This window comes from Vanellus vanellus (genome assembly GCF_965231255.1).
Source record: "Vanellus vanellus genome assembly, chromosome: 2".
Lineage (NCBI taxonomy): Eukaryota > Metazoa > Chordata > Aves > Charadriiformes > Charadriidae > Vanellus > Vanellus vanellus.
In genome coordinates this window covers 145,171,841-145,197,786 of record NC_138906.1, presented here as the reverse complement: position 1 = coordinate 145,197,786, position 25,946 = coordinate 145,171,841, and the positions used below count along the sequence as shown (strand labels likewise).

General features: G+C 38.4%; 1 protein-coding gene across 1 annotated transcript in view; it reads right to left on the bottom strand.

Annotated features, from left to right (window-relative positions):
- Window positions 1–388: 388 nt before the first annotated feature.
- The window catches only part of PTDSS1 (phosphatidylserine synthase 1), a 29,677-nt gene continuing 4,119 nt past the window's right edge, over window positions 389–25,946 (bottom strand). The window contains exons 2-13 of the mRNA XM_082479806.1: window positions 23,707–23,798; window positions 22,275–22,319; window positions 19,704–19,828; window positions 16,818–16,976; window positions 13,185–13,336; window positions 11,020–11,161; window positions 9,945–10,057; window positions 8,177–8,242; window positions 3,809–3,908; window positions 2,563–2,631; window positions 1,974–2,043; window positions 389–650 (exon numbers count right to left, since the gene is read on the bottom strand). Of these exons, the coding sequence (XP_082335932.1) occupies window positions 541–650; window positions 1,974–2,043; window positions 2,563–2,631; window positions 3,809–3,908; window positions 8,177–8,242; window positions 9,945–10,057; window positions 11,020–11,161; window positions 13,185–13,336; window positions 16,818–16,976; window positions 19,704–19,828; window positions 22,275–22,319; window positions 23,707–23,798 (1,243 nt within the window). The 3' untranslated portion in view covers window positions 389–540. The remainder of the gene's footprint in view (window positions 651–1,973; window positions 2,044–2,562; window positions 2,632–3,808; window positions 3,909–8,176; window positions 8,243–9,944; window positions 10,058–11,019; window positions 11,162–13,184; window positions 13,337–16,817; window positions 16,977–19,703; window positions 19,829–22,274; window positions 22,320–23,706; window positions 23,799–25,946) is intronic.

The window sequence follows — 25,946 nt, the reverse complement described above, 5'->3', positions numbered from 1 at the left end:
GTATGGAAATTTTAAATACTTACTAACTATTGTATAGAAAAGTTCAGTTGTTAGACTGAGAAAGAAGGGCAGAGTTGCTTTTAGTCATAGGATTGCATACTCTTCCAGAAAGCAACAAAAACACAGTACAACAAAACAAAAATCCAACCAACTATGCCAACTGATTATCAGTTTACTAATCTTTGTGTTTAAGTCCTCAACTAAGATATTAAAAAAGCACTTGCAACACCTGAACACAAAACAGGGTGTACCTGCTATGATAAAATTATTTTTCCTTCCAGTGCACTCTTCATTCGCTCTTGGTGACACATGGTGAAGAAACTAGATTTAAGTCAGTGAATGGCAAGTGTCAGCAGGCAACGCTTTGCACTACACTGGTGGCTCCATCTTGACCATCCTTTTCTTCAACACCTCCATTTTTTAAATTTTAAATTTAAAAAAAAAAAAAAAAAAATCAGTCTTCCATTTGGAAATTCAGAGCCAGGTCTGATTTTCTTTATCACCTCTGGTCACACTGTAGGATATCTTCAGAAGCCATTCTTATTTCTTGCCAATTCCATTTGTTACTTTTGATTTGGAGTGCCGATTCCTCCTTCTAGATGAATGGCTTTCACTATTCACTGAATGCTTTGGTGGAGTACTGTCAGCACCTGCTGAGAAACAAATATTTTTTGACTATGTATATATTTGACATTGTCAAGCTCATCTAAAAGACAGTAAGGCTTTCTAGAGCTACAGTGTTTACAGTATGGATTATTTCAGGCTAATACAAACTGGTTGATACTCGTACTCCATCTAGTGGCCTATTTAAAAAAAAAAAAAAAGCCATTCTTAAGACTTCTGTAAAATTCTTCCTTCTCCCAAAAAATTCAAAAGTTTGCTATAGCAGAATATAGTGGTGAAACATAATCCATTCCAAATGACATCAATAATTAAACCTCCACATTTTTATTACTGTCTACTATCAGAAATTAAGAACTATGGAAGCGAGGTCACAGACCCTTGTAGGAGTACATTTCTTGTTTCCAGTCTTTCATATGACAGACTACATTTGAGAAAGCAGAGGCAGACAATGGGGACCGAAATGAGAATTCGACAGCAAAACATGAAAGAGGCTGAAGTTCGTAATTAATGAAGTAACAGAAAGTCAGAGAAAAATTTGCTCAGACAGATTTCTCTGGCATATATGAATGGGAAAAACATTCTGAGTGCAAGCAATTTTTCTCCTAAATATAAAACCCCACAAATTTATTAAACTGAGAATAAATCAATATCGTCATCCAGAAAAATCATGTATGAAATATAAAGAAGCTCTGCTGTAGGTGCTTTTAAAGCATATGATAAATAAGAAATATTTTTAATGATACAAACACCTGGAGCATAAACTCTGACACAGATAACTTCCAGGTGTGAATCTTGGTATTTGTTCCATAAGCAAGACCACACTAAAGAGTCAACAGAAGAGGCAGGTAACTTCACTGACCTCTAGTGTATGGGACAGAAGACAGAGCCTTTGCTTAGGACAGAGAAAGCCATTTAGGACCACGAGCACTGCATTGACTAGGCAAGCTTCAGTAAGAACACAAGCTCCAGAGCAAATTCTTGACTGTTTCTTAACAATCAGGAGTAAAGCCACAATTTGCATTTATGTTTCAAATCAAACATGCAGTGTTCAGAGAGAAAACCTGTCCACAACAGTTATGAAATGCATAATGCCCTAAACCTACAAGAATGGCCTGGAATAACAGCAGAAAAATTCAGTTGCTTCATTAAAAAAAATAAACATATTTCCAAGAGTTAGAAGAAAAAAGGCAGTACAGCCAAATAGCTTTGCACATGATTTATCTGTATAGCTCCTCCAGGGACGTTTAAACAAGTCCAGTTGTCTCCAAGGTAAGTTTCTCAAGCCTCATTTCTTAGTGCTAAGCCTTAATGCTACCACTTTGAGAATATAGATGTAAAAGTGCCAATACCTCTACTGAATTTAGAATGAAGCCAGGAAGCATCTGGACTGTAAGGGCTGTCTTCACTTTCTGATAAAGTCTGCAAAAACAAGGAGGACACATGTCATTGGGATGCTGGTTCTCGTGATCAGCACTTCTGTTGACTTGTAAATTTAAACTGTGGCAGAAGTCCTCATAAAACATTCAGCTAGTACTTAGGACTTTTCCCTTTCTAGTTAGAAGGTACAACATAGAAGATACAATAAGAATTCACCACTTGCCACGTGACCTGTTGTGTAACCAAGTATTCTTAATATTCCCCTAGCATTCCACCTGTACAATGGGAACATTAGCTAACCATTCATCCCTGAATGCTTTGCTAAAATTACAGCCTCATTTTGAGCAACTAAGAGGACAGCATTCTTTAGAAACCACAGTGTAATTTGGGACTTGTCCAAGGCCTGCTGAATTCAGAGTTCTTTCTATTGACTTCAGTTACACTCTGGACCATCCCCCCCTCACCCCCATTTATACTAGCTCTGGTAAAGAATTCCAATATCTAGGAGCTTTGCAGTTTTAACTCTGGTATAAAACAAATACAGGCTTCCTAATAAAGTACCTTTTCTCGGTGGCCGTAGTATTCTGCGTACCAAACCATTCCATATAAACACAGGAAAGTTGTAAAGGCCTAAACAAGGGAGGAGAAGAAAAAGAAAAAAAAATAATCTGTAAAACTTTTTCCAAGTTCCTTGCTGGTTCAAGCTCTCTGAGACCCTGGAGATTCCACATTCAGAGACTCTGAATGCTCTATTTCTCTCTGCATCTTTTGTCAGGATGAGCAAGACTTGTGCTTAAACTTCAAGGTCCATATACATTGTGCTACCATAGGGTATGCACAACAATTCTTAGTGGGAGCATGAGAATACATACAGACCACCCACATAAATGCAGGATACACTGCAAGTATGATTTTTCTCCTCACCCTCTACAGTCATCACACAAAGGCAGTTGGTAGGCACTTATAGGTATATTATCAGGAACCACCAGCCCAAGAGAAAGAATTCTCCTTCTCCCTGCCACATGCTTCAGGCTGGGTTACATGTTTGGTTTTGTAGTGCTCTGATCCGGGAACCAATTCAACACTTTTCTCCTCTGAAGTTTCAGGAATAAAATCCTCATGCTAAATAAGAGAACAATAAATTCTGACTCCCTATCACCTGTTCAAACTGCGTTCCTAACTAAAAGGGAGAAGTATTTATCTGTCAGTCCATTATGAATGCCTTATTTTTCACTGACCATTAAAAATGTGTTTGGCATCGGAGTTACAAGTCTGGCAAGACAAACATCCATTTACTGTTATAAAATAGGCATTTCATGCTGCATTTGCAGTAATCACACTGAAGTACAGAAAGTTGCAGGCTGAGTGAGAATGATTTGTCTGATAAAGCAGGGTTGTTTATGTAGTTGTAAGACTTCAGTGTGAAACAACACGCATTACTTGATGTTATTCATTAACTCCTGTTCCTTTCCAGTGGGCACTAGGAAGCACCTCCAAAGTTAGCCTCAATTGAACTGACACTTTCTCTCAAAGACAAAAAGCCCTATAACTAGTGTTTGTTTCATTATTAAGCACTGCTTAAGCAGCTATATTCTGCTATGTCAAGAAATAAGAAAAAGAGTTATTCTAGTCCCTTCAAAATGTGTTCTAAACAATCTTGCATGTGTTTTTCCTAGGATGTGCAAAAAGCTCTTTACCAGCGTTTCCCCACAATGATCTCCTGCTGCTAATGTTCCAGAGAGGAAGCTATTTAGATGCTTTCAATGCTTTGCCACGCTTTATGTTTCACATGAGAAATCTCACTTACCACACAGAGAAGCCAAAACACAACATACAGTATTTGTGTTTTAGAAAAAAGATCCTGTCCAAACTTTATGCACACAATAGCTTCAAGGAAAGCAATAACCCTGTGGGTAAATGAAAGAGAGAGAGGGGAGAAAAGTGGTTACAAACACTAAGAATTTAACTCGCATGTTCACAACCCAGACCCCAGACTGTCAGCTCTAAACAAGCTCCACTCTAGTGAGCACACACCTACCCAACACCACTATTAACTGAAATTCTCTGGGAAATTTGTTTTTCTTTCTATACTTTTCTTTAGTTCAAACAGCACACAAAAAGTGATCAACTGGCAGTTCACAATTCCGTGAGCCTCTGCTTGTCCAGGGAACAAGGAGGAGTGTGTGCCAATAGCAAAGAATTTCTCTTTATACCTACCACTGTGCTTCAGCCCTCACCAGACATAAATTTATTTTCGATGCTGAACAACCAATAGCCTCCCTGTTGGGTGAACTAGAACTGTGCTTTGGGTATTTCTCTACTGGATGTAAATTTACTACAATTCTAAAAAGGCTACTTTGCTTGCTTCAGATGGATTTTAATGAGAAAATTAACATGAAACAGCATTTCAAATTCTCTGAGAATCCATGCATCTGTTTTGGTTTATGTGTAAACCCAGGTCCACACTACAGTATCAGAGGATTTGGGGAGAAATGCAAGAGGTAAAATTGCAACATTTACTTTCTTCTCTGGCACTATAAGAAAACAAGCATCTCCAGCTCTCTCCCTGTTACCAGATGTTTACATCTTCTCAAGTTCAAAGCTATGGAGGCTTGTCCACCACTTGGTGGAGAACAAGGAGCTATGAATCCAAAGTTTCCATCATTTGCCATGGAAATATATTTAGTTTGTGTAGGTCTTGGACACAAAATTACATCTTTTTAACAAATACAATTTTAGAAGTGTGACTGATGCAGCAAAAGTGTAGAAAATTGACTCAAACTGAAGCAAATAATGAAAACTATCAGATTTATAAAATTAACTCGTTATTAAACTTTACTCATTCAATAGCAACTTTGAGGTTGTACATGAGCAGATATGAACACTCCTCCTGAAATGCATGAAGGCACACTTAACATCAGGTCAAGTGTTCTGGTCTTCCAACCTTGACATTGCAGGACACATTCCCTACCAGCACTCTCCACAACCAGGGAGCTGCCAAAAACAGCTCTACTGCCTGGCAGACAGGACCCAGCTCCCTCCATGAAAGAGGGAGGAAAGACGTGCGCATGACCTAACCACAAGTATTGCAGAGATAGCCCTGGTGCGAATAACAAGTTACAGCTTTCTCTGTACCATCTAATGTGACTTGCAGCATGATGAGCGGGGCCAAAACTTAGAATTTTGGGAGTAACACCTAGTTGACCAATACTGCAAATTAATGAGGTGCATATTAGCAAAAACTTGAGAGAAGTGTTGCTTTGTTGGGTCACCAACTCTTTTTCCTTCTTGGTTTTGTATCATTCTTGTTGATCCAGCTGAAGATTAAAAAATAGTTAAACTGAACTAAAGCAGTGGGAACACAAAGATCACCATCAGGAAACAAACATATGAGGGTATGACATACTTGAAGGTATAAACAAAACAATAGGCTATCTTCAACAAGGACTCACAAAAAGATACAGCTGCTTGTGCTGAATTTATATGTTCTTCCCATTATTCCTGTCAAGAACACTTGGGTGAAGCACAGTGTACAATAGAACATTGCAGTTAAAGAAGTGGTAAATCAAAAGACAGAAGAATGCTAACAAGTGAAAGGTGTTAGTGTCCTACTGAAGGGCGATGAGAAAACTTAGTTCTTTAGTTCTGTTGAGTATTCAAAATGGTCTTGTAACATCCTAACAGGTATTCCTTTCTGAAAGGCTTCATCTTAATTAATATGGTGCAATTTCCAGCAGGCCTGTTGCACTGGTCTTGCTCATGCCTTATATCACTTACTGTCCATCTGTTGAGAGTCATGCTACAGTATACGTCAACTTGCAGAGAATACAGTTTCATATTAATGCAAAGCACTGGTTTTAATTGTTCCCATGGTTAGGCTCTTTCAAATTCAATCCATGTCTTTAGAAGTGTTTCTTGATCACCACAGATATGAATATTCTATATACTTGCTTTTAATTACTTCAGAAATTATATTCTGAATTATATTCTGGATAGTTAAATTACTGGAAGAGTGCTGCTTTTCCAACAAACAGGAACTCCTAGTGTTGCTCTATTTTTTCTAGCAAATTACAGAAGCAAGCAGTATCAAGGTGAATACTTACTCCATGCACATTTCCCACGATTAGATCGGACTATAGATGAATATTCTATTGTGGTTTTTACTATGTCATCATAAAAAGATATTGACATAAATTATACTAATGTGTTCAGTGAGAGCTTTGAACCAAGAGTAATGGTTGCTGTAATCCTTAACAATTTTACAGAGCCAGAAGGTAAACATTCAACATCATATTTCCCTTCAGCTTGCAAAAGAATATGTTTACATTCTTTCTATTGGATGAAACAGAGTTCATCTTTCATTCTTTTTTCATAATGCAGAATTTGAAAATTCTTCTGCCAAAAATATAAAATTGTTTAAAATGTGTCTTCTTTGAGACTCTAAATTTACCATCTATAGTTGAGAAAATTTCCCTTTATATATATATAGATCTCAATTCCCAAATAATTTAAATACAGATTTCAGTAACATGTCTGTATTCAAATGCTTATCTCAAATATCAACATAGTTGATCTGTAACTGCTAAGATGTTTATGCACAAACAGAGCAAGGTTATTTGATTCTAACTGTAAATTAAGCAGTCATATTAACTGTGTGACTAATTACTTATCTTCAGTACTAAAGCACCATCCATACCAAACCCAGAAAGACAGGTTCCTCTGCTATGATCATTAAAAAAATCTAATGCCTTTTTAAAGACTGCATATGTTACAGCCTCTCTTCAGGAATCATAATACATGTTTCAAGGATTAGGATCCTCCCTAAATAAGGAGGCTTAGGCTTACAGAAGTTATCATCAACTCCTACTCAGCACCAGTAAAACTAAACAAAACCAGAGTTACCGCCTTTTGTATGTCCATTGCATGTTACGGTCATGAGTTGAAGACAGTAATATATCCATTCAGGAAGGTGATAAGTCAGTGAAAGAGCTGAATTCTTAAGCCCAGCCAAACCTAAGGAGACATGTGTAGTGTTCTCCAGGGTACATTCAAAACAAGAGTAGAAATCCCTTCAGTTACATTGCAGCATGCTCTGCTCTCATCTCAATTAAATGTTGAGAAAGGGGTATTCTTTACTGGTGATGTAAGCGCACCTAGAAACACATCTTCCAGCCCAGCACTGTTCCTAAAAGTCTGTAACATCCCTGAGACTAACAGTAAAGGTGAGATAACTTTGCCAGGGCACTGTCTTTAAATTAGATCTGAGTATTTTATGGCTCATTGAAATGCTATTCCAATTTAAAACAGTAATAGATTCTTCTATTAAGCGTGAAAAAGGTTCAGACAATTCTGGAAATAAGACATATACTAATCTTGACAAAGAGAATGAAAAGGCTATTTTAATTTAAAATCATTGCCATCAGAAATTAGCTTCTTGAACACTTTCTTAAATTAGGACCTTTTGTTTTCCCATTTGTAAGCTTCCAAGTCATAAATCAAAAGGGACACTACTATGCTGTTTATTTACAAGAAGCTTTTACAATGCTACAATAGCATATGCTTCTGGCTTCCAGAACAGCACGTTTTAGACAAGCCTTCTAGAGAAGGAAGTTATCACCAGAAGCAATCATGCAAACTCTTCATTTAAAGGTCTCCTGCAAGAGACATGTTGAAAGAGACTGTAGCCAAGGTAACCAATGTCCATAGTGTTATTCTTTTCCCTCCTTGAGAACTGAATAGAAATAGCTGATAATCATAGTTTGTTTCACTGTCCGGTTGTGATTCTGCTAACAGCAGCAATGGCCACTTTGAGGGCCTGGTAAATGTTGCTCTGATGACAGGCAAGCAGTAGAAGCAAAAGCTTTATCCTTCTCACCTGACTGAGAACATGGGCAGCAAGGCCAATGCTACTTTGAAGGAGCCTAGCTTTATCCAGCAGTTTCTAGTTCTTCCTTCTGTTCTTCTCCTTACTCATTCCATCACTTCCCATGTTCTACCTCCATATCCAGAATTTTCCTTTCTTCTGAACTTGCAAAAAAAGAAAATTCTCTCCACACTGTTCTTGATACTAAAACCAACACAAGTCAAGAACCGGCTTCATGCAAAGCCTGTTCCTGTGCTGGACTCATACTTAACACTTGTCCAAGTGCTTCAAGAATGCAGCAAGAATACTTACCCGAACACCCAGCACTGAGTTCCCACCCTCTTGCACTGCGTATCTGTGAGGTATGCATAGTATTGCCTGAGAAGGGAAACAAGGACATTCTTCAGTGAAGTTGAAAGTCCTCAGAATATTTACATTCAGAAATGAGTTTATGTTACAAATGTATCTATACTGAAAATGAAGTGCTGATGGTTGAAATCACATGCAATCATGCTGAATGTCTACCAGATGGCTTCAATTCTACTAGGACAGGTTATCACTTAGATCAAATAGCTTGAAACAACACAGAAAACAATCCCTAGAGCAAAGACTGGGAAAGTACCCAACCTAGTAGACTAACAAGGCTACATATTTGTCTCCTGTCTTTCCACTGAATCTCCAATTCTTTCAGTCAAACCATAACAGCTTCAAAAGAATTAGAGAATACCCCACGTTTTCAACAGTTTGTCTTTAATTTATTAACAATTGCATTTTCTTGAGAGATGTGGGTTTGAATCTTGAAAGAAGCTGAATCTGGCTATTCCACATCCTGGGTGAGTGCTCTAACCACTGGCATGTTTTCTTCTCAAGAACAGAGTAGAATTTCTCACTGTTTCAGAAACAGTCTGGCGATCATTCTGCTCTATTCTTTATGATCTTTACGTGCCTAAATTTTAAGAGTTTACAGAGGTGAATTCCAAAGAAGTGGGACCAAAGTTCCTTCTTTCAGTCTGTCTGTTTTGCACTAACAAATGGGAAAGACAAGTGTTATTAATCTAAAAATACAAGGATTGTTTAAGGATAAAGACTTCTACAGGTTGGCAAGTGCTGTAAAAATACTTAAAACCTCACCTAAACAGGAGCTTGTAGGATGTTTAAGGTGATTTAATTAACAGTGTGAAATCACTACACACATAACTTGAGATGCTAACAGCTGTATTGGTTATTTAGGAATAAATCAATGCATGGCTGCCATTTAACTGTCCGAAGTAACATCAATTTACTCACGAAAGGAAAAATCCCTGCCTCTAACTTCAGAACTGTGTGCATTCTGTCTACCTCCAGTTACATCACAGGAAAAAAAAAAATTAAGAGGACTCTGCTAACAATGTGAAATAGTGTACATGACTAAAAGCAGGTTAAAGTTTCTACACAACTGTTAACACTGCATACATGGAATCATAGAACGGTTTAGGTTGGAAAGGACCTTAAAGATCATCTAGTTCCAACCCCACCTGCCATGGGCAGGGACTCCTTCCACTAGACCAGGTTGCTCAAAGCCCCATCCAGCCTGGCCTTAAACACCTCCAGGTATGGGGCCTCAACAACTGTTCTGTTACTCAGAATATGGTAATGTTCTATCTTTTCTTATAACATGCTAATATTTCCAGTAGACAAACAAAATAAGAAGCTCAGTTAGAAAAAACGACAGCTCTATTTTTCCTCGTCTACACTTTTGTGAGCATCTGACTCATCCAACTTGGATACTTTCACATGCAGTACTCAAGGATAACACATGCAGCTACCTCAAATACAGGCAGATGCTACACAAACAGAAGATGGAACAGAGTAGTTCTGCATCCCTATAGAAACACAGATGTTTACATACATTTTACCTTATTAGTTTACTTGGCAGAAAATACATTTTATTGAAAGTAATGGTTGTTTTGCTTTTCATCGTGGCAAAAGCGTAAGTTTCTTGAAATGTGCTGTACTTATTGACAACCTACATACAGTTCTTGGGTGCCTAGGAGTCAAGATACTTTAAATTTAAGAAAAAACACCATGGCAACATAATTACCTTACAGTGGGTGCTGTAATGATTCCTATGAAGAGAATTCTCCCCCAGCTTAAAGGGTGGCTCGCTTGGAACACAAAGATATGTTTCAAAAAGAATGTGTTCAACTCAGTCAGCTAAAAAATAAAAAATGTAGTTAATAGTGTTCAACTTGTGTAACTCTTCATCAGTTACTACAGAAAAGGTGCAAAGATTAATATGGGAACTAAAACACAGAAGGAAAACTATTTATGCTGTAGTATAGTTCTGCCGGTTAGATGGAGGATTTAAAGATTAGAGTCTTCAATTCCTGCTCTAGGACAAACAAGGAATATACTAGTAAAACAGAGAATTCTCCCCTAGACACCTCTGTTAAAGTATTTGCTCTCTTCCCAGAAACCCATTAAGGGACAGACACTAATTCACACTGCAGAAGTCTTCTGATAAGTTTCATATCCTAAATCATCTATGAATGACTGAGGCAAAGTCAGCAGAGGAGTAGAAGAGATCATATGAAGATATACATTTTTATATATATATATATATATACACCAAACACTTCTGGTTCTCCTTTTGAAAACTAAATTCAGCAAATTAAAAAAATGGAAAAAAAAGTTTTAGTGAAGTATGCAAGCATTTGCATGACAAAGTAACAAAGCAGTTGAGAGATATTATGAAGTCTTGCTGGATCAAGGCCAGAATTCTGACTGTCAGCAATCCATCCAACAGTCAACGGGAAAGAAAAAAAAAAAAAACACAAACCACCACCACAACCCAAAACCAAACCACACAACAAAACAAAAAAAAACCCAAAACCTCACTGCCTAGCAGGTTTTTAAAACCGTATCAATTGCAAAGAGCAATCTGATGACCAGTACAGCAATCTGTAACATTTGGTTTTTTCCAGATTCTGTAATTACACTCCTGAACTATCATGTAACTCCCATGAACAATGGCCTGACCAATTCTGTATTATCAATTCGTTTAACTGTGTACTTCAATGACAGACATACACTGCATTAGAGTATCTTCTAGCCAAACACAGCCAATAAGTAACTGAGCTGATGGCAGCTTTGATTTCACAGAATGTATTTCTTACCTGCCAAATGATCATGAAAAGGTAGATTCCAGCCACTCTTTGAAATGAAGACTTAGGGTCAAACCAGCGGACATAGGTCCAGCTGGCTGGGGTGAACTGTAATACAGCTCTTTTGATTTTCCCTGTGGTTGTGTGAATGTCCCTAGAAAAAGAGAATGGCTGGAATAAATACAAAGAATAGACAAAGTAAAAAAAAAAAAAAGAAAAACCAATAACCATGTTACTGATGTTCCAGAACAATCACACTTTTTTTGCTGAACAAGCAAAGAACTTCACAGACACAACTGCCTACCAGGCAAGGGTGAATTAGGAAGTATACTCTATTAAGCATTTTAGCCAGGATGCACTCTGCTATGAAAGCCCACCCTCCTCTATCCTCAATCAGTAACTAACTACAAAACATATCCAGCATTGTCTCCACGGAGAAAAGAAACAAGGACTGCAATTGTGCAACCCCCTGGAAAAACTAGAGGATATTTCTTCCTAGTCTATGCTGTCACTACTCTTATCCTAGAGAATCCTTGTTCTAGAGCTCACTGACATGAATCCTTCAAGAATCTGTCAGATTCATTATTCATTAATTGCATAGGAGGCTGGCTCCACAGGTTTGAAAATACTGCACTTCCAATACACAGAACCCCAGCTGTTCTGATATTGGATGCATGCAAATCTTCTGCAGAGGTACAATAGCACTGTTAAGAGCTAGAAGACTTAAACTCCCTTTTGAAAGGGGATGTAAATGGAAGTTCATCTGACAGATGTGTTACTGGTTCTTGCTTTTGATAACATTAATTCAGATGAGCAACAGCATCTTAAGGACGGGGAATCTAAGAAAAACTCAAGAGTTTTCTTTTCTGAAAGAGGACTAGCAAAGCTAGAAGTCTGTTTTCATCCTGTTATTTACCTGGCCCTTCTGGACAAAAAAGGAGATTCAGATTTGATATTTCTGATACTTGTGTCCTTTTAGGTTAGTGGGATCTTAAAGATTAGAAATTTCACCCTAACCTAAGATGTGTGTTTATTCAATGAAAAAAAGAAAAATAAAACAAAAGGGCACAAGCAAAAGCTTCTCATTCTATGCAGCTCCTCTTTGTAATATAGGTTAAAAAAAAAAAATATTAGTCATCCATTTAAAAGAACATGAGGAAAAATATTCCACAAAGACAGTAAAGACTAATCCTGTCATTTTAACTTTCAGTGAACTCTCTAAAAACAGAGGGACCATCAACTCTATAACGATCATTATTCCTCCTGAACTGAAATGTGGGAAAACTGAATTGAGACTAAATGCTGGATGGTTCTCAGAGCAATCAACAAATTTGTGAGTTAAGAAACTAAAGTGGTAGAGAAGTTCAGGTAGGGTACAAATTTGGAAGTCAACATCTGAGCTCCATTTCCACCTCTCCAGGCAATATTCTTTGGCAATTCATAGTACTTGATTTTGTTTCATCTCTACCATTGCTAACATGCATGATAACCACGCTTGCCACCAACTGGCAGGGAAGAAGGCAGGAGGGGAGGAGGTGGGGGGAGAACCCCAACAAAAAACTATAGAACCCACCATACCTGGACAGCCAGGAACTGACACTTACTAGGCCACAAGGTGTTGCCTTTTTGTACAACAAATGCTGCTTTATTTTGCAATTACTCCATTTATTTTAGAGGCTCAGCAATGGGGTAAGGCAATTCACAACACAAGTACAGCCTGATTCCTCTTCTGCAATTGCAACTAGTGCTGACAGATTGCCACACTAATGCCTCATCAAGCTAAGCCCAAATCTAGTTTAAAAACATTGTATAATGGGAAAACATTACAATTAGCTTTGTTCACTGCCTTCTTCAAAATTTAATTTGTATAAAATAAACTGAAAATGCAAATAGCTTTACTACATTGTATTTTCATTTGGCTTCAATGCTTGTAACTTATATTGCAAAGGAAAATGATACATACATCATCATATTTACAGATATATGCTGTACAGTAGCATTACTATAACATGGACTTTAAACACTTAAAATAAATTTACAGCACTGTTAGTACATGCAGATTGCATGCTATTTCTATACCACGTGTTTTACATAGGCAAAGAAGGTCTGCTTCCCAAGGAAATTAATTTAATATTATAACATCACACAACGTTTATCAAGCTTTAACTTAGACCTACTTGAAGCTTGCCCAGTGATAGGTCCTCATCTCCAAGAAACGACAAACTACCATGCCCAACCAGATGCCACCCCCGTTACAAAGCAGGATGTCCAAAATGACTTGATCCCACCAGCATTCAGCAAAATTAGGAAGAAGGTGCATGAAGAAGAGCTACAGAATACAGCAAAAAGATTCTGGGTGAGGTACAGCACAGAATTCATATAAATTCACTTTAAGTACACATTCAAAAAAATCAGTACATGTCATACTTCAAGGACACAAGCCACAACCACTGAAATTTGGTGGGCATCCCTCCAACTTCAGAAGGCCTTGGAGAGAACCACACAAAACATCAGAGGTTTCCTTCTCACCATTCCCTGTTGAGGCCATGATGTATACAAGGATATCATGCAGCTCTTGGCCTGTCAAAAATGATACACAGAACATTCGTAGAAATGCATGAAACAAGCTAAACTACTGCATTTCTTGGAGGAAAGGTGGTGTTTTGTGCTTTGAAAAAATAAATTGAAGAGAATATTTGGTTTATTTTTGCTAACTAGTTTTAAGAGGTATGTTTTCTAAATTAGCAACAAGAATGGATGCATTTGTAACAACTGTCAGTACTAAAGCATGATGGAGTTCAGGACTTAAGACTTGTCCTATTTCAAAACTCTTTCTTTCATTTACTATTTTTAGGAAATTTAGTGACTGTAAAAATATTAAGACTTCCCCAGTATTTCAGACACTACAAGCTTTGCTGCTATACTTGATTGAGAATGGCTCAAAAAGTTAAACTCTCCCTTCCTACTTGGCGTCTACTAAGCACTAATGATGAAGGTACTTTTATGATGAGGATACTGGAAAACAGGCCAAAAATGACCAACAGAGAATAACTGACACCATCTGGATATATCAAAACATACTTGGTCTTTTAAAGATTTCCCCCTAGAAAGTGCACAAATCGTTTACCCCTGAAGCAATCTGTTCCTTTCTGAATACTCAACCAAAGACTACTAAGTAGTACTAATTGCATTAGTAAGGCAATTAAATGTATTTACAGATACATTTGGTGACTTTACACTTTATGATAGAGTGAAGGACAACTGGCCAGAGTTAAGGCAAGATAGAAACATAATTTACTGACAGCTAGAAACGGATTCAGTGCCTCTCATTCTCCTTTAAGAGAAAATAATTGTATTCTTTATTCTACAAGAAAAATCACAGCAACCCAAAAAACAGACTGAAAAAGTTAGCTGTGGACTGGAAATCAAGACAGATATGTGTTAAGCAGTTCATTTGGAATACTCAAGGAGATGCTTAACAAAACACATAGCAACCTAAAGAATATTCTTATCTCCACAAGAACAGTGCAATTTTTATCAGTTAATACAGTACATACACTGTGTCTGTGGAAGACTACTATGATTTTGTAATAAAGTATCTTTTGTTAACAGATGCATAAATAAAATATGGAAAACATCAGATATGGGAAAAGGAACAAGAAGAATGTTTTCTGTATACAGCCAGAATGAATACTGGTCCGTTTATTATAATAAATTACAGTAACTGACACTGACAATGACTCTTGCAAAAGTGTTTTTCTTTGACAAGGCTATGGAAATTTCAACCTGTAGCAAAGAAAACTGGAATTTCTTTTCAGGACCCAAGCTAAACAATGTTGCTCGTTACCCTGCTACATTTTCCCTTTCATGGTTTAAATTAATTTAACCTGAAAGAGGCACTAGGCTACGAATCTTTATCTGCAACAATCCAGCCAAAGACACCAGAAGTTACAGACAATAAGGCAGCAAAAAACAGAGCACAGGTGTTAGCCAGACCATCTCTAAGTTGCTAGCTGTTTTCCCAGAAGGAGAGACCAAGGTCTGCCTGCATCCCAACTTTAATGCATTAGTAGGCAGCATAAGCCAAGTGTCCCATTTCAGAATGGGAAGCCAGCTGAAATCCATTAATGCTAATAGGAGATGCATAGCTAAATCCCTATGTAACTGCCCAGATAACTTCTGTAGGTTTCTAATGACTTTTCTGAATAACTAATTCATTAAAAATCCATTTGAGTGGTGATAACCTCTCTATATGTTGAACCTTACCCAACATATTGTCTGTTCCAATAATCTGCCTTTCAACAACAGGCAACACTAGACACACCATGCGGTGTCAAATTGAAGATGATGGTTGTGCAATGATCAACTGAACGATAAGACTGTGTGTGAAACAAATCCACATTTATTCTTTTCCAGAGGGGGGGAAAAAAAAAATAATCAGTATACTAACTAGCAAAGTTGGTCTTTGTGGATGGGTACTTCTGAAACACCAATCTTAAGCAGTTTCAAAATATCTTTGAAAAGAGCATATCCTTCAATGCCACAGAACAAAAACATGTTTTGAAAAGCAACTCATGGCACCAGTATTTTCAAACTAAGTTCAATTTTAGACAACTAAATCCTTATTTATGTTTCTGAATTATAAATCCCTTGTGAGAGGAGCCGAGCATTATCAAGACAGCAAGTGGTACAGAAAACTATGCTTTTAAAGACTCAGGTCAGGTGTTTACATCTACACTTCATATTTGAAGTGCAACAGGTTAGACTACGCTGTCCCAAACGCTGATAAAAAATGGATTTTAGTTTTTTTTTCTTTGAATTGTCCAATCGAACAAGATAATGAAATTAAACTCATTTTTACAGAAAGGTATCCTTGGATTTTAGGTGATACATATTCTACTAATCAAGCTCTAGGTTACATGCAAATTAAGATATTTAGAGTAGCAATTAATCAGCTTGAATTCTTAAAACAGATCTAATAATGAGGACTAGCAGTCCAAGCAACAGTCAATTGATTGAATCAAGTCAGGTATCTGTATTTTTTCTTTTAATCCAAAATAGGATTTGCAAGCGCCAGTCAAATGACTTAAGCATGTGCTTGGGAGAACTGGGGCAAAGCTGGATAACAAAAATAAGTCAGTGTTCCTCCAGGGGACTACACTGTGCGTGAACTAGCTTAGATCCATGTCTAGTAAAAAAAAAAAAAAAAAAAAAAAAAAAATCACATTTTTATGTCAGTGAACATGACTAAATTAGGTTTGCGAGGTAGGATTTAACAAAAGGAGGGCTATGCACTCAGTTCTCACGACAGAAAACTACACACTGAATGGTGTCTTGCCATTCTATACAGACTTCACCTTCCTCAGGGAACTCTCAACTCCATTTCACTGTACAGCACGCACAACTATAAACAATGTGTAATACTGTTGTACTTGTGGTAAGGGGATCGTGACAGTAGACCATAGATATTGCAAGACGAAAAAAGAGAACAATTGTTCTGAATCAGGAATTATCAGACAACATCTGAAGTAGCATGAGTGTTGACTCCCATAACAGCAGAAAAACAAAGTACAGATGGCACTAATAGGCTGTTCCTAATCAAGTAGTAGTAAGTCACTTACCTAAACCCGAGTTTGCTGTTGTCTACTAATGCAACTGCATGAATTGCTCAGCCTCTGGTTTATAAGGCTGAAAATGTAAATCTATACTGAGAACTAGTGACTCATCCTTCTAGTAACAGTCACACTTGCCCCCTCAAGAACAATTTAAGTCTTGTATATTTGCTTAATTAAGATAAATAGGTGGCCTACCTCAGTGAGCTCCCAGGTGATGCTAATAGTCCAGCACAGCCCATAGCTGCGGATCAGCAAAGCCTTCATGGCCCAACCCCAGAAATGCCCAAAAGCAAATATGTCAAAGTGGCTGAGGATTCTCTCCCAGGTGATAACATGACAGTTCACAGCATACTCCTGTTAGTGAAAAAAAAAAAACAATAATAATAAAACCAACAAAAAACCTCAGTGAACAGGCAACTTCAGAAACCCTAGAATGAAGAAACTTCTTTCTGTCCAATGCAACAAACCTGAAATTATAAGGATATTAAAACATGCATTATTCCACTTCATTATCCTTCTAAACTCTGCAGAAAAACTCTCAGTAGTAGGACTCAGTGTCATCACAGTAAAGCTAATTTAAAGGGATATAGAATAGACCATGGTTCCTGAAGGATCATGTATTTCTGATGTGACAGAGGAACAGCAGGAGCAATAAAATCAATAATAATAAAACCAGCAAACAATACTCCAGAAAAATAGTTATTTGCTTTTCTTTGGGGTCTTGATTTGAAATAACCACTTTTCCCCATTTTCATGATGTTTGATGTTCCGATATGGCTCATTAGTGGCTAATCCTCACCAATTTCTGATGTTATGTTACTCATCTCAGTGTTCATTTCTGAATCTCCTGTGTGTTATTTTCCTCACCAAAGCAATTTCCTAGAACACATTCATATTGAGAAAGTTCAGTCACAGGGCTGAAGGAAAAAGGAAAAAAAAAAAGGAAAAAAATCAAAGGGAGCCTACAAGTGTTCTGTCACAGATGAGTGGCAGGTTTCTTAAGAATATTAATAGTCGTCATCAATAACAAATGAAATGTGTTAATAATGTTGTACAGCATGTACTAGAAGTCACTGCCAAACTAAAAAAAAAAAAAAAAAATCTGTATGCCATCAGGAGGCTGCACCTGTGGGGCTCTGTCTCATCACTAGGCACAAACTGAACTATTCCCAACTGGTAACACAAATTTAAAAAAAAATCCCTCCTAAAATATATATTGCCACCTGCAGGTGACAACACAGCACTGCTCAGTGCTGTTAAATTAAGAAAGGATTCTCTTTCAGGCCTGAGCTATTGCTAATTCTGCACAAATGAAACATGATAAAGTTGAAAAGGGGATGGCAGAGAAAGATTTAAATCCTGGTTTCTAAAATGAGATCACTTTTTTCCAGGGCTTTTGCGGTTTTATTTTTTACAGGGGCTTTTTTCACCTCTAGCTCATCTTTCCAGCTCCGCCAAGTCACACGCTGAAATGTGTTGAACTTTCTTTTATACTCAAGCAACTTTGCCAGGCCTGTGCAAGAGACCAAGCTGCAGTCTTCATTACAGTTGCACCTTAAAAATTTACTCCAACTTTAAGTGACAGTATCAGAATTGCAAAGTAGCACAGAGTAAGTTTCTGCTGACTGCTACAGTCAGGGAATCTACTGTACTGTGGTTCTGTGCCAGTAGTAACACTAGTTCCCCCCTGACTTGAATCTCCTTATTTTGAATTTAAATGACAGGAGAGTGAATCTGACTTACCAGACTCCTCGTGTCAGCCACCTTTTGTTGCTCAGCAACATCACTAACCCCCATGCTCATGCTCCATTTAGCAATGTGTCCTCCCACCACCCTAACAGCAGGCTGCGCACGTACCACCACCACCATGTCTCCTGCAGAACAGAAAGTCACAGCCCTACTCTGATTGGTGGAGTTGCACAACACATACTGCTGATCAGCTGAGGTACAACACCTGAAGCATCCAGAGTTTTCCAGGTAAGGGGCCTGTATGCAGCCCTCTATCGATCAACCAATGTAAGCTTAACTGCACTGTAAAGATTTCCATTCCTTCTTATGTACTACAGGGCAGGAGTTTTCAGCCACTGCTGATTGGGTCCTGTGCAGTAGTTTGCATATGCAGTAAATTGCTGTTTGCCAAAGACAGTGTACTTCCTTACCCTTGAGGCATGATAACAGCACCTACTATACAACAGGTGAACATGGTGTGCTGATGCACAAACACAAGGGCAAGAAAGCATGCTGGTCAGGTGGTAGGCCGCAATTTGATGCGATAGTGAAGAGGACACAACTGGAAACTCTTGCCTCTCCATGCAGTAACCCTCTTCTGCTTGGTGCTCAACTGCTCACACCCTTTTCTGCCTGCCTCCCAACATACCTCACATACTTCTCCCAGGCCTCCTTTTACTACCTCAACTCCCTGTGCTAGTGTCCTCACCTGAAGGGGAAGGTTCTCTGTATTGAAAAGTCTTTGCAAGCCACTCAACAGGCAGAAGAACAAGCCTGGCTTTCCATGCCACTCCAGATCACAGTCTATGGAAGTAATTTCCCAATGGTAACAGCACCAGTGCTTAGCTGGGTGACTGGAAGGCAGCAGAGCTCTGCAGTTGCTGTACCTGGATTTCTGCATACTCAGTGGCATGCCAGTCATGTACTAAGCTCAGAGCAATAAGGCAAGACCAAAGTCCTTTGAGTGCAGCATTGCGGCATCAAAAAAACCTGATCTGGGACCCACACACTATACAGGCCTCAATAGATACTACCCTGATAAGTCTGTTTTCAGTATCCAAGCTCATATTTATTAATTAAAGGAATCCAAAGCCACTCCAGTGCAAACATCTCTTCTACTCCCAACTGCACACTCATCTGAACATCTGCATTTGAAAAAAATACAGACTGTTTTTCACACCAAGTAATTTCGATGTAAAGAAACAGTGGTTGATACAAAAGGCTCATTGACTCTGTCAAGTATAGGCACAAACTTGCACTGCTCATGGCAGCAAATTCAGATTTATCCCTTCCACTCATGTAAAACATGCTTGAAGTGGCCAAAAAGTCCAATAAAGTGCCACAGATACATACCATAATATCTGCTTCCCTTGTGGCATATCGAAGATTAGGATCCAGCCAGTACATCACTGCTTTTACCTGCTCAAAGTTAAGGAAGAGCACGAACACCAGGAACAGAAAATAGAGCACACTGAGACCTGCAAAAAGACTCAGCTTTAAAATCATGTTCACTCACAAACTCGTTATAATTATAAACTAATAGTTATAATTATAAATTAATGCATACTTGAATAACTTTCTTGAGCGGGAATATTGGCTGTTTGAAGCTTTTAAAGATAAAGATGATTATGATTTGTTTTCACAACATTATAAGTTACAAAACACTACTGCATTTGGGACTACCGCCTTTCTCCTTCCAATGTCTGAACATGGATTTTTTTTAAGAAGAAAAACTTGTAAAAAGTTAAGAGTCCTAGATGTAGATCTGTGGGTTGCTGAAGCTGCTGCTGAGAGCATATCCTTACATTATTGATGAGTTCGCAGATATCTAAGGCCGCATTTAGAAGAGGCGTATAAATACTAACACCATTTCCATAGTCTAGCACTCAAACTTACTTGTGTCCTGCAGCACTGCCGTGGAAGGCAGAAAGATTAATGTGAATAAACTTAGTATCTGCCATCTAAAATAAACTATAGCAATTCTAAAAATATATTTTAAACTATAACCAGAACTCGTGTTATTAATCCCCAGTGTGTGCTAGAGAACAACTTCCGTTCAAGTACACACACATGAACAGAAAGTATATATACACTGTCCTCTACAGTACATCCTAAAAACACATCAGGTAAACAGATGCCAAACTACTGCAAGAAGTACAGCTTGCAGGTGAGGGTGTAACATGAAATGTTGAGGACAGTAAATTATTCATGACCCAGCAATGTGCCCTTGTCGCCAAAAAGGCCAATGGAATCCTGGGCTGCATAGGGAAGGGTGTGGCCAGTAGGTCGAAGGAGGTCATTCTCCCCCTCTACTCTGTACTGCTGAGGCCACAACTGGAATACTGTGTCCAGTTTTGGGCTCCCCAGTTCAAGAGGGACAGGGAACTGCTGGAGCGAGTCCAGCGAAGGGCAACTAAGATGATTGAGGGCTTGGAGCATCTCCCTTATGAGGAAAGGCTGAGAGAGCTGGGACTCTTTAGCCTGGAGAAGAGAAGGCTGAGGGGAGACCTTATTATGGCATACAAGTATCTAAAGGGTGGGTTGAAGGAGGATGGAGCCAGGCTCTTTTCAATGGTTCCAAGTGACAGGACGAGGGGCAATGGGCACAAGTTAGAGCACAGGAAGTTCCGTTCAAATACACGGAAACACTTCTTTACGGTGAGGATGACAGAGCACTGGCACAGGCTGCCCAGGGAGGTTGTAGAGTCCCCTTCCCTGGAGATTTTCCAGACCCGCCTGGATGCAGTCCTGAGTAATGTGCTCTCGGCAATCCTGCTTTAGCAGGGGAGTTGGACTAGATGATCTCTAGAGGTCCCTTCCAACTCTGAAACTCCGTGATTCCTGCCTTTCATCTACTGAACAGGTCTGAACCTCAAGCACAATGCCAGAAGAAGCAGAACTACACAGGGAAAAATTTTACTCTTGATTTTCCGTGCAGCCTTTTCCCAAAAAGTACAGGGGGTCAAGCTCTGACAGTATCAACATTGAGAACGAACTTTCAATTTACATTTGCTGAAATCCAAAATGAGCAGTATGACCTATGTTCCCCAAACTTCACAAGGAGCAGGATTCTTTAACAAGTACTATCTAATCAGCAGTATCCTCTCAATGTCAACAGATGAGTAATCAGCTACTTTGGGAAGCTACTTATTTTTAGCTATATAAGGTGACGGGAGAGAGAAACATTCAGTCCCCTTAAAAAGAAACAGATCAGCTTTTAAATCAAATGGGCCTAATTCTCTGCAAATGTGCTTAAAGTCTAGGATATGCTCTGTGAACCCTGAATTATTTCAAAATAAAATTCCTTACATTTTTGCCATGTAATTCAGATATTTAAGGAGCAGGATTTCAATCAACAAGTTCTGCAGTTAATACAATTATTTTCCAAACTATGAATACAACTAATATTTACAGGTATTTTTGCTGAATTATAAGTTAAGAATATTAATAAATATATGTTAAGCTATACAGTGATACATTTTAATAAACATAAAGTAATAGCATATTTTGCCAATAATGAAAAGAAGCACCCTACTAAACTGGATTTAGTTAGAAGTCAGATAGTATATGCACTATCTATAAAAAAAAAACATTCTTTTTAGGGGTGGGAAGAGATGGCAGTAGAAAGGGTGTGAGAAAAAGAGATTAGGAATCACAAACGCAAAACAGGATTAAAACAGAGTATCAAAATAAATGATTCCTTTCTGGTGATTCGATTTACACCATCCTTACACAGAGTAACTACAATGACATTCCCAAATGTAATAAAGAACACATTATGAGCAACTGCTCAGAAATGGGAGGGAAGTGACATTCACACAAGTTTGATGCACAATTATGTTTCATGACAATTCCATTCATCTGAAAGTTAAAACAGCCAGTCCTCCAGAAGCGTTGAAAAGGTCAGAACCAACTTAAACTTACCAAAAACCATTCTCCATATTGCAGGGTGCGGACGCGTAAAGGGTCCTGTGGACAGTAAACAAAAAGCCTATTAGAAGACATGTCAATAAGAACCACATAACCTTTTTTTGAGTATATCTTATATGAGGATTTGGCATGAGCACAGATCAGCTCTCCATCAAACTATGTAATATACCTGAAAGTTGGCATTCTATGTTAAAAAAAAAAAAAAGTAACAGCAGATTTCAGAGAGGAAAAGGAGATTGCCAATTAGTAGGGCATAGACAAAATTTTCAATTCTTTTGATGGAGTCCTGCAGAACAGTAATATGCTGTTTGCTCAGCAGACACCATATCTCAGCTGTCACCTGAGGATCTCTTGATCTCTTTTCTAGACCACAGCTTACACATGGCTTGCTCCCAATAAAGTAATCAAATATAAATTTCTGTGTGTTAGCAAATAAACATGGTGCTTAGCCTTCAGACAACCATGAAATGTTAGCAAACAGGCCTCCTAAAACATCCAAACTGAGTATCATATAGCTGACTAGAAGTAAGACATCCATGCTCTTTACCAGTGTCAACATTATTTACCCTAGAGCCAGTGATTAAACTGACTTTATTAAAAACCTCACAATTAACGTGAAGAGCAGAGAAGGTAATTCTGGTGAAACTGGAAAACCTCTAAACTTGAATCACATATTCAGGTAGCAAGGAGTGGCTGAACAAATATTTTCAGTACACACGATGGACTGCTCTTTCACCGAGACAGTTTAGACTTGACTCAAGAATTATGCTCTTGCTGACATCAATAAGTAAAAATTTAAAATAAATATATAATAAATAAATATTTTTTTAAAAAGCACCAGGAAGACTGCATTTCCTCCACAGAATTAAGTGTCAGACAAGTGTTTTTTACCTTTTTGCACTTTCTGCTTCTCACACTATTACCAAAACTTTTGTCCAGCTTACACTGCTATCGAGCAACCACGGTTTATATTATTACAAGACTTTGACCATTTCTAATTACCACTAGCTTCTGGTAAGGTGACTTGTGTAAAGTGTTATATCTGAGAATTTGTAGAATGACTCTTCTGTTAAAACACAGTGAGGCAGGCTCCTTTTAAACATAGTTTACAGATTTGGCAGCATCATTACCTAGCAGTTTGAACTGCAACTGCACACCTGCAAATAGAGACACTCATTTTGAAAACCTGACTTCCTTGTTAGATACACAGCAGCTATGAATAACTTGCATTTTATCATTATCTTCGCTCAGTATGATTGCAACCTATTTTTAGACTGTTCCTTAATATATAGGAGTTTAAAAGAGTAAAGAAAAAAAATACATTTAAAAGTGATATTTTAATAAAAATCAAAATAAATATAGTGGCAATAAACAGGAATTCACATGTTACAAGAAGTGAAGTATGAACAGTATAAACCTTACTCACCATTAGGAAAAGCTAGAACACTGATGATTAGAAAGAAGAAAATCACAGAGAGGATACCCCTCCAAATATTATCCTCTGGGACAGAATCATCCCTGAAGAGACAGACAACATCAAAGTGTTAAAATACATTACAAGGCTGAAGCTGAAAGGCTTTCAAGGTACCATATTATTTAAGTAAAGACTACATGGAAATAAGTATAAGAAATAAGCATGCTGGTTATATAATAAATCAAGATCGTAGCTGCACTGAATGATTTTCACTCTGCACTTCTGGATATCCCTTTCTCACAAGAGTTAGACGTATAATCAATACATGCAAGCCATAAGCATTTTTAAAAGTCAATGCAGAAGCAATGACTAAATTTAACACAAGGTGAAAAAAAGTCTTCCTGCTTTAACATTCACAGAAACATCATCAAAAGTACTTTTACACAGAAAATGGAGACCTAGACCAAAAACTCTAGAAGCCAGGATGCAATTCCTAGGTTTCCTTCATGAGGTTCAACAAGGCCAAGTGCAGGGTCCTGCACCTGGGTCAGGGCAACTCCCAATATACTGAGGGATGAAAAGCTGGGCATGAGCCGACAATGTACACTCACAGCCCAGAAGGCCAACTGTATCCAGGCCTGCATCAAAAGAAGCATGGCCAGCAGGTTGAGGGAGGTGATTCTGTCCCTCTACTCCACTCTGGTGAGACCCCACCTGGAGTACTGTGTCCAGCTCTGGAGCCCTCAGCACAGGAAAGACATGGACCTGTTGGAGCAGGTCCACAGGAGGGCCACAAAGATGATCAGAGGGATGGAGCACCTCTCCTATGCAGACAGGCTAAGAGAGTTGGGGTTGTTCAGCCTGAAGGAGAGAAGGCTCCATGGAGACCTTATAGCAGCCTTTCAGTACTTAAAGGGGGCCTACAGGAAAGATGGGAACAGACTTTTTAGCAGGGCCTGTTGCGATAAGACAAGAGGTAATGCCTTCAAACTAAGAGGGTAGATTTAGACTAGATATAAGGAAGACATTTTTCACGATGAGGGTGGTGAGACACTGGCACAGGTTTCCCAGACAGGTGGTAGATGTCCTGTCCCTGGAAATACTCAAGGTCAGGTTGAACAGGGCTCTGAGCAACCTGATCTAGTTGAAGATGTCCCTGCTCATCACAGGGGGATTGGACTAGATGACCTTTAAAGGTCCCTTCCAACCCAAACCATTCTATGATTCCCTCTGCTGTTTTGGTGCTGCTCACAATCCTCTTCACTTCCCTTTGCCTGTTCCCAATGCCAAATGCCTGGGGTGAGTGCAGAGAGGGGGGGAATAGCGATTACAATCGGCCTTTGGAAATAATGATTACACAGCTCAGAATCTGTGTATAACAGAGACAGCAAAACTTGAAAGAACCAGGGAAAAAATACCAACTTGCTTTTAGAGCTATTAAGCCAAAGCTCTGAGTAAAATACCAGGTATTATTTGTGCAACTGTCCTATCACGGCCAGAAGAGAGACCTAAGAATTCAGTTTGGAATGCCAAGGCAAACTTGACTGAGCTCTTCTTTCTTTTCAGACAGGTAGACAATAGTGTACAGCAGCAAGACTAATAAAAAAAAGCTCATCCAAGTTTTCCAACCAACAATCAGCTTCTAGGATACATCAGAAATACAAATAGAAACAAACTTCAGACTATCATAATATGCACAGCTAATATTTCATAATGTATCACCCACTACAACCCAAATTAAAGTTTTACTGAGTAATTTTCACATACTTAGAATCAGTTTATCTATTTAAATACATTCATTTTTTTATTCCCAACCCATGATATCAAAAAATTCCCAGCAAACTTTAGAGGGATAAAAGTCTTTCTCACAGAGCATCTGTCACATTTCTGTATGGTTCAGTAAAGAATCTGTGACAGCATAAATTGCTCCACATTAGATATTTGCTGCAGTTAAAAATATTTCTCACTTTGACAAATTATTTCCCTTTCCTTCAAAATTGAACCTTAACCGCTTCACATCAGACTTTCATCATTGTGAGGCGTTTAAGCACTGTGTTAGTTTAACTGTATGGCAAGAAAAAGTACATTAAACGTAAATGCTTTCTCTGCAGGCCTTAGGGACTCCCCACAGCATTTCTCCCCCCCACCTCCCCCCCATTTTTCAGGAGGCATGCTGCACAGGCTGACACTTCACACCAGCTAAGAATCCCAAATTCCAGAGCTTAACTCTGGCTCCCTTGGCAATCTCAAGA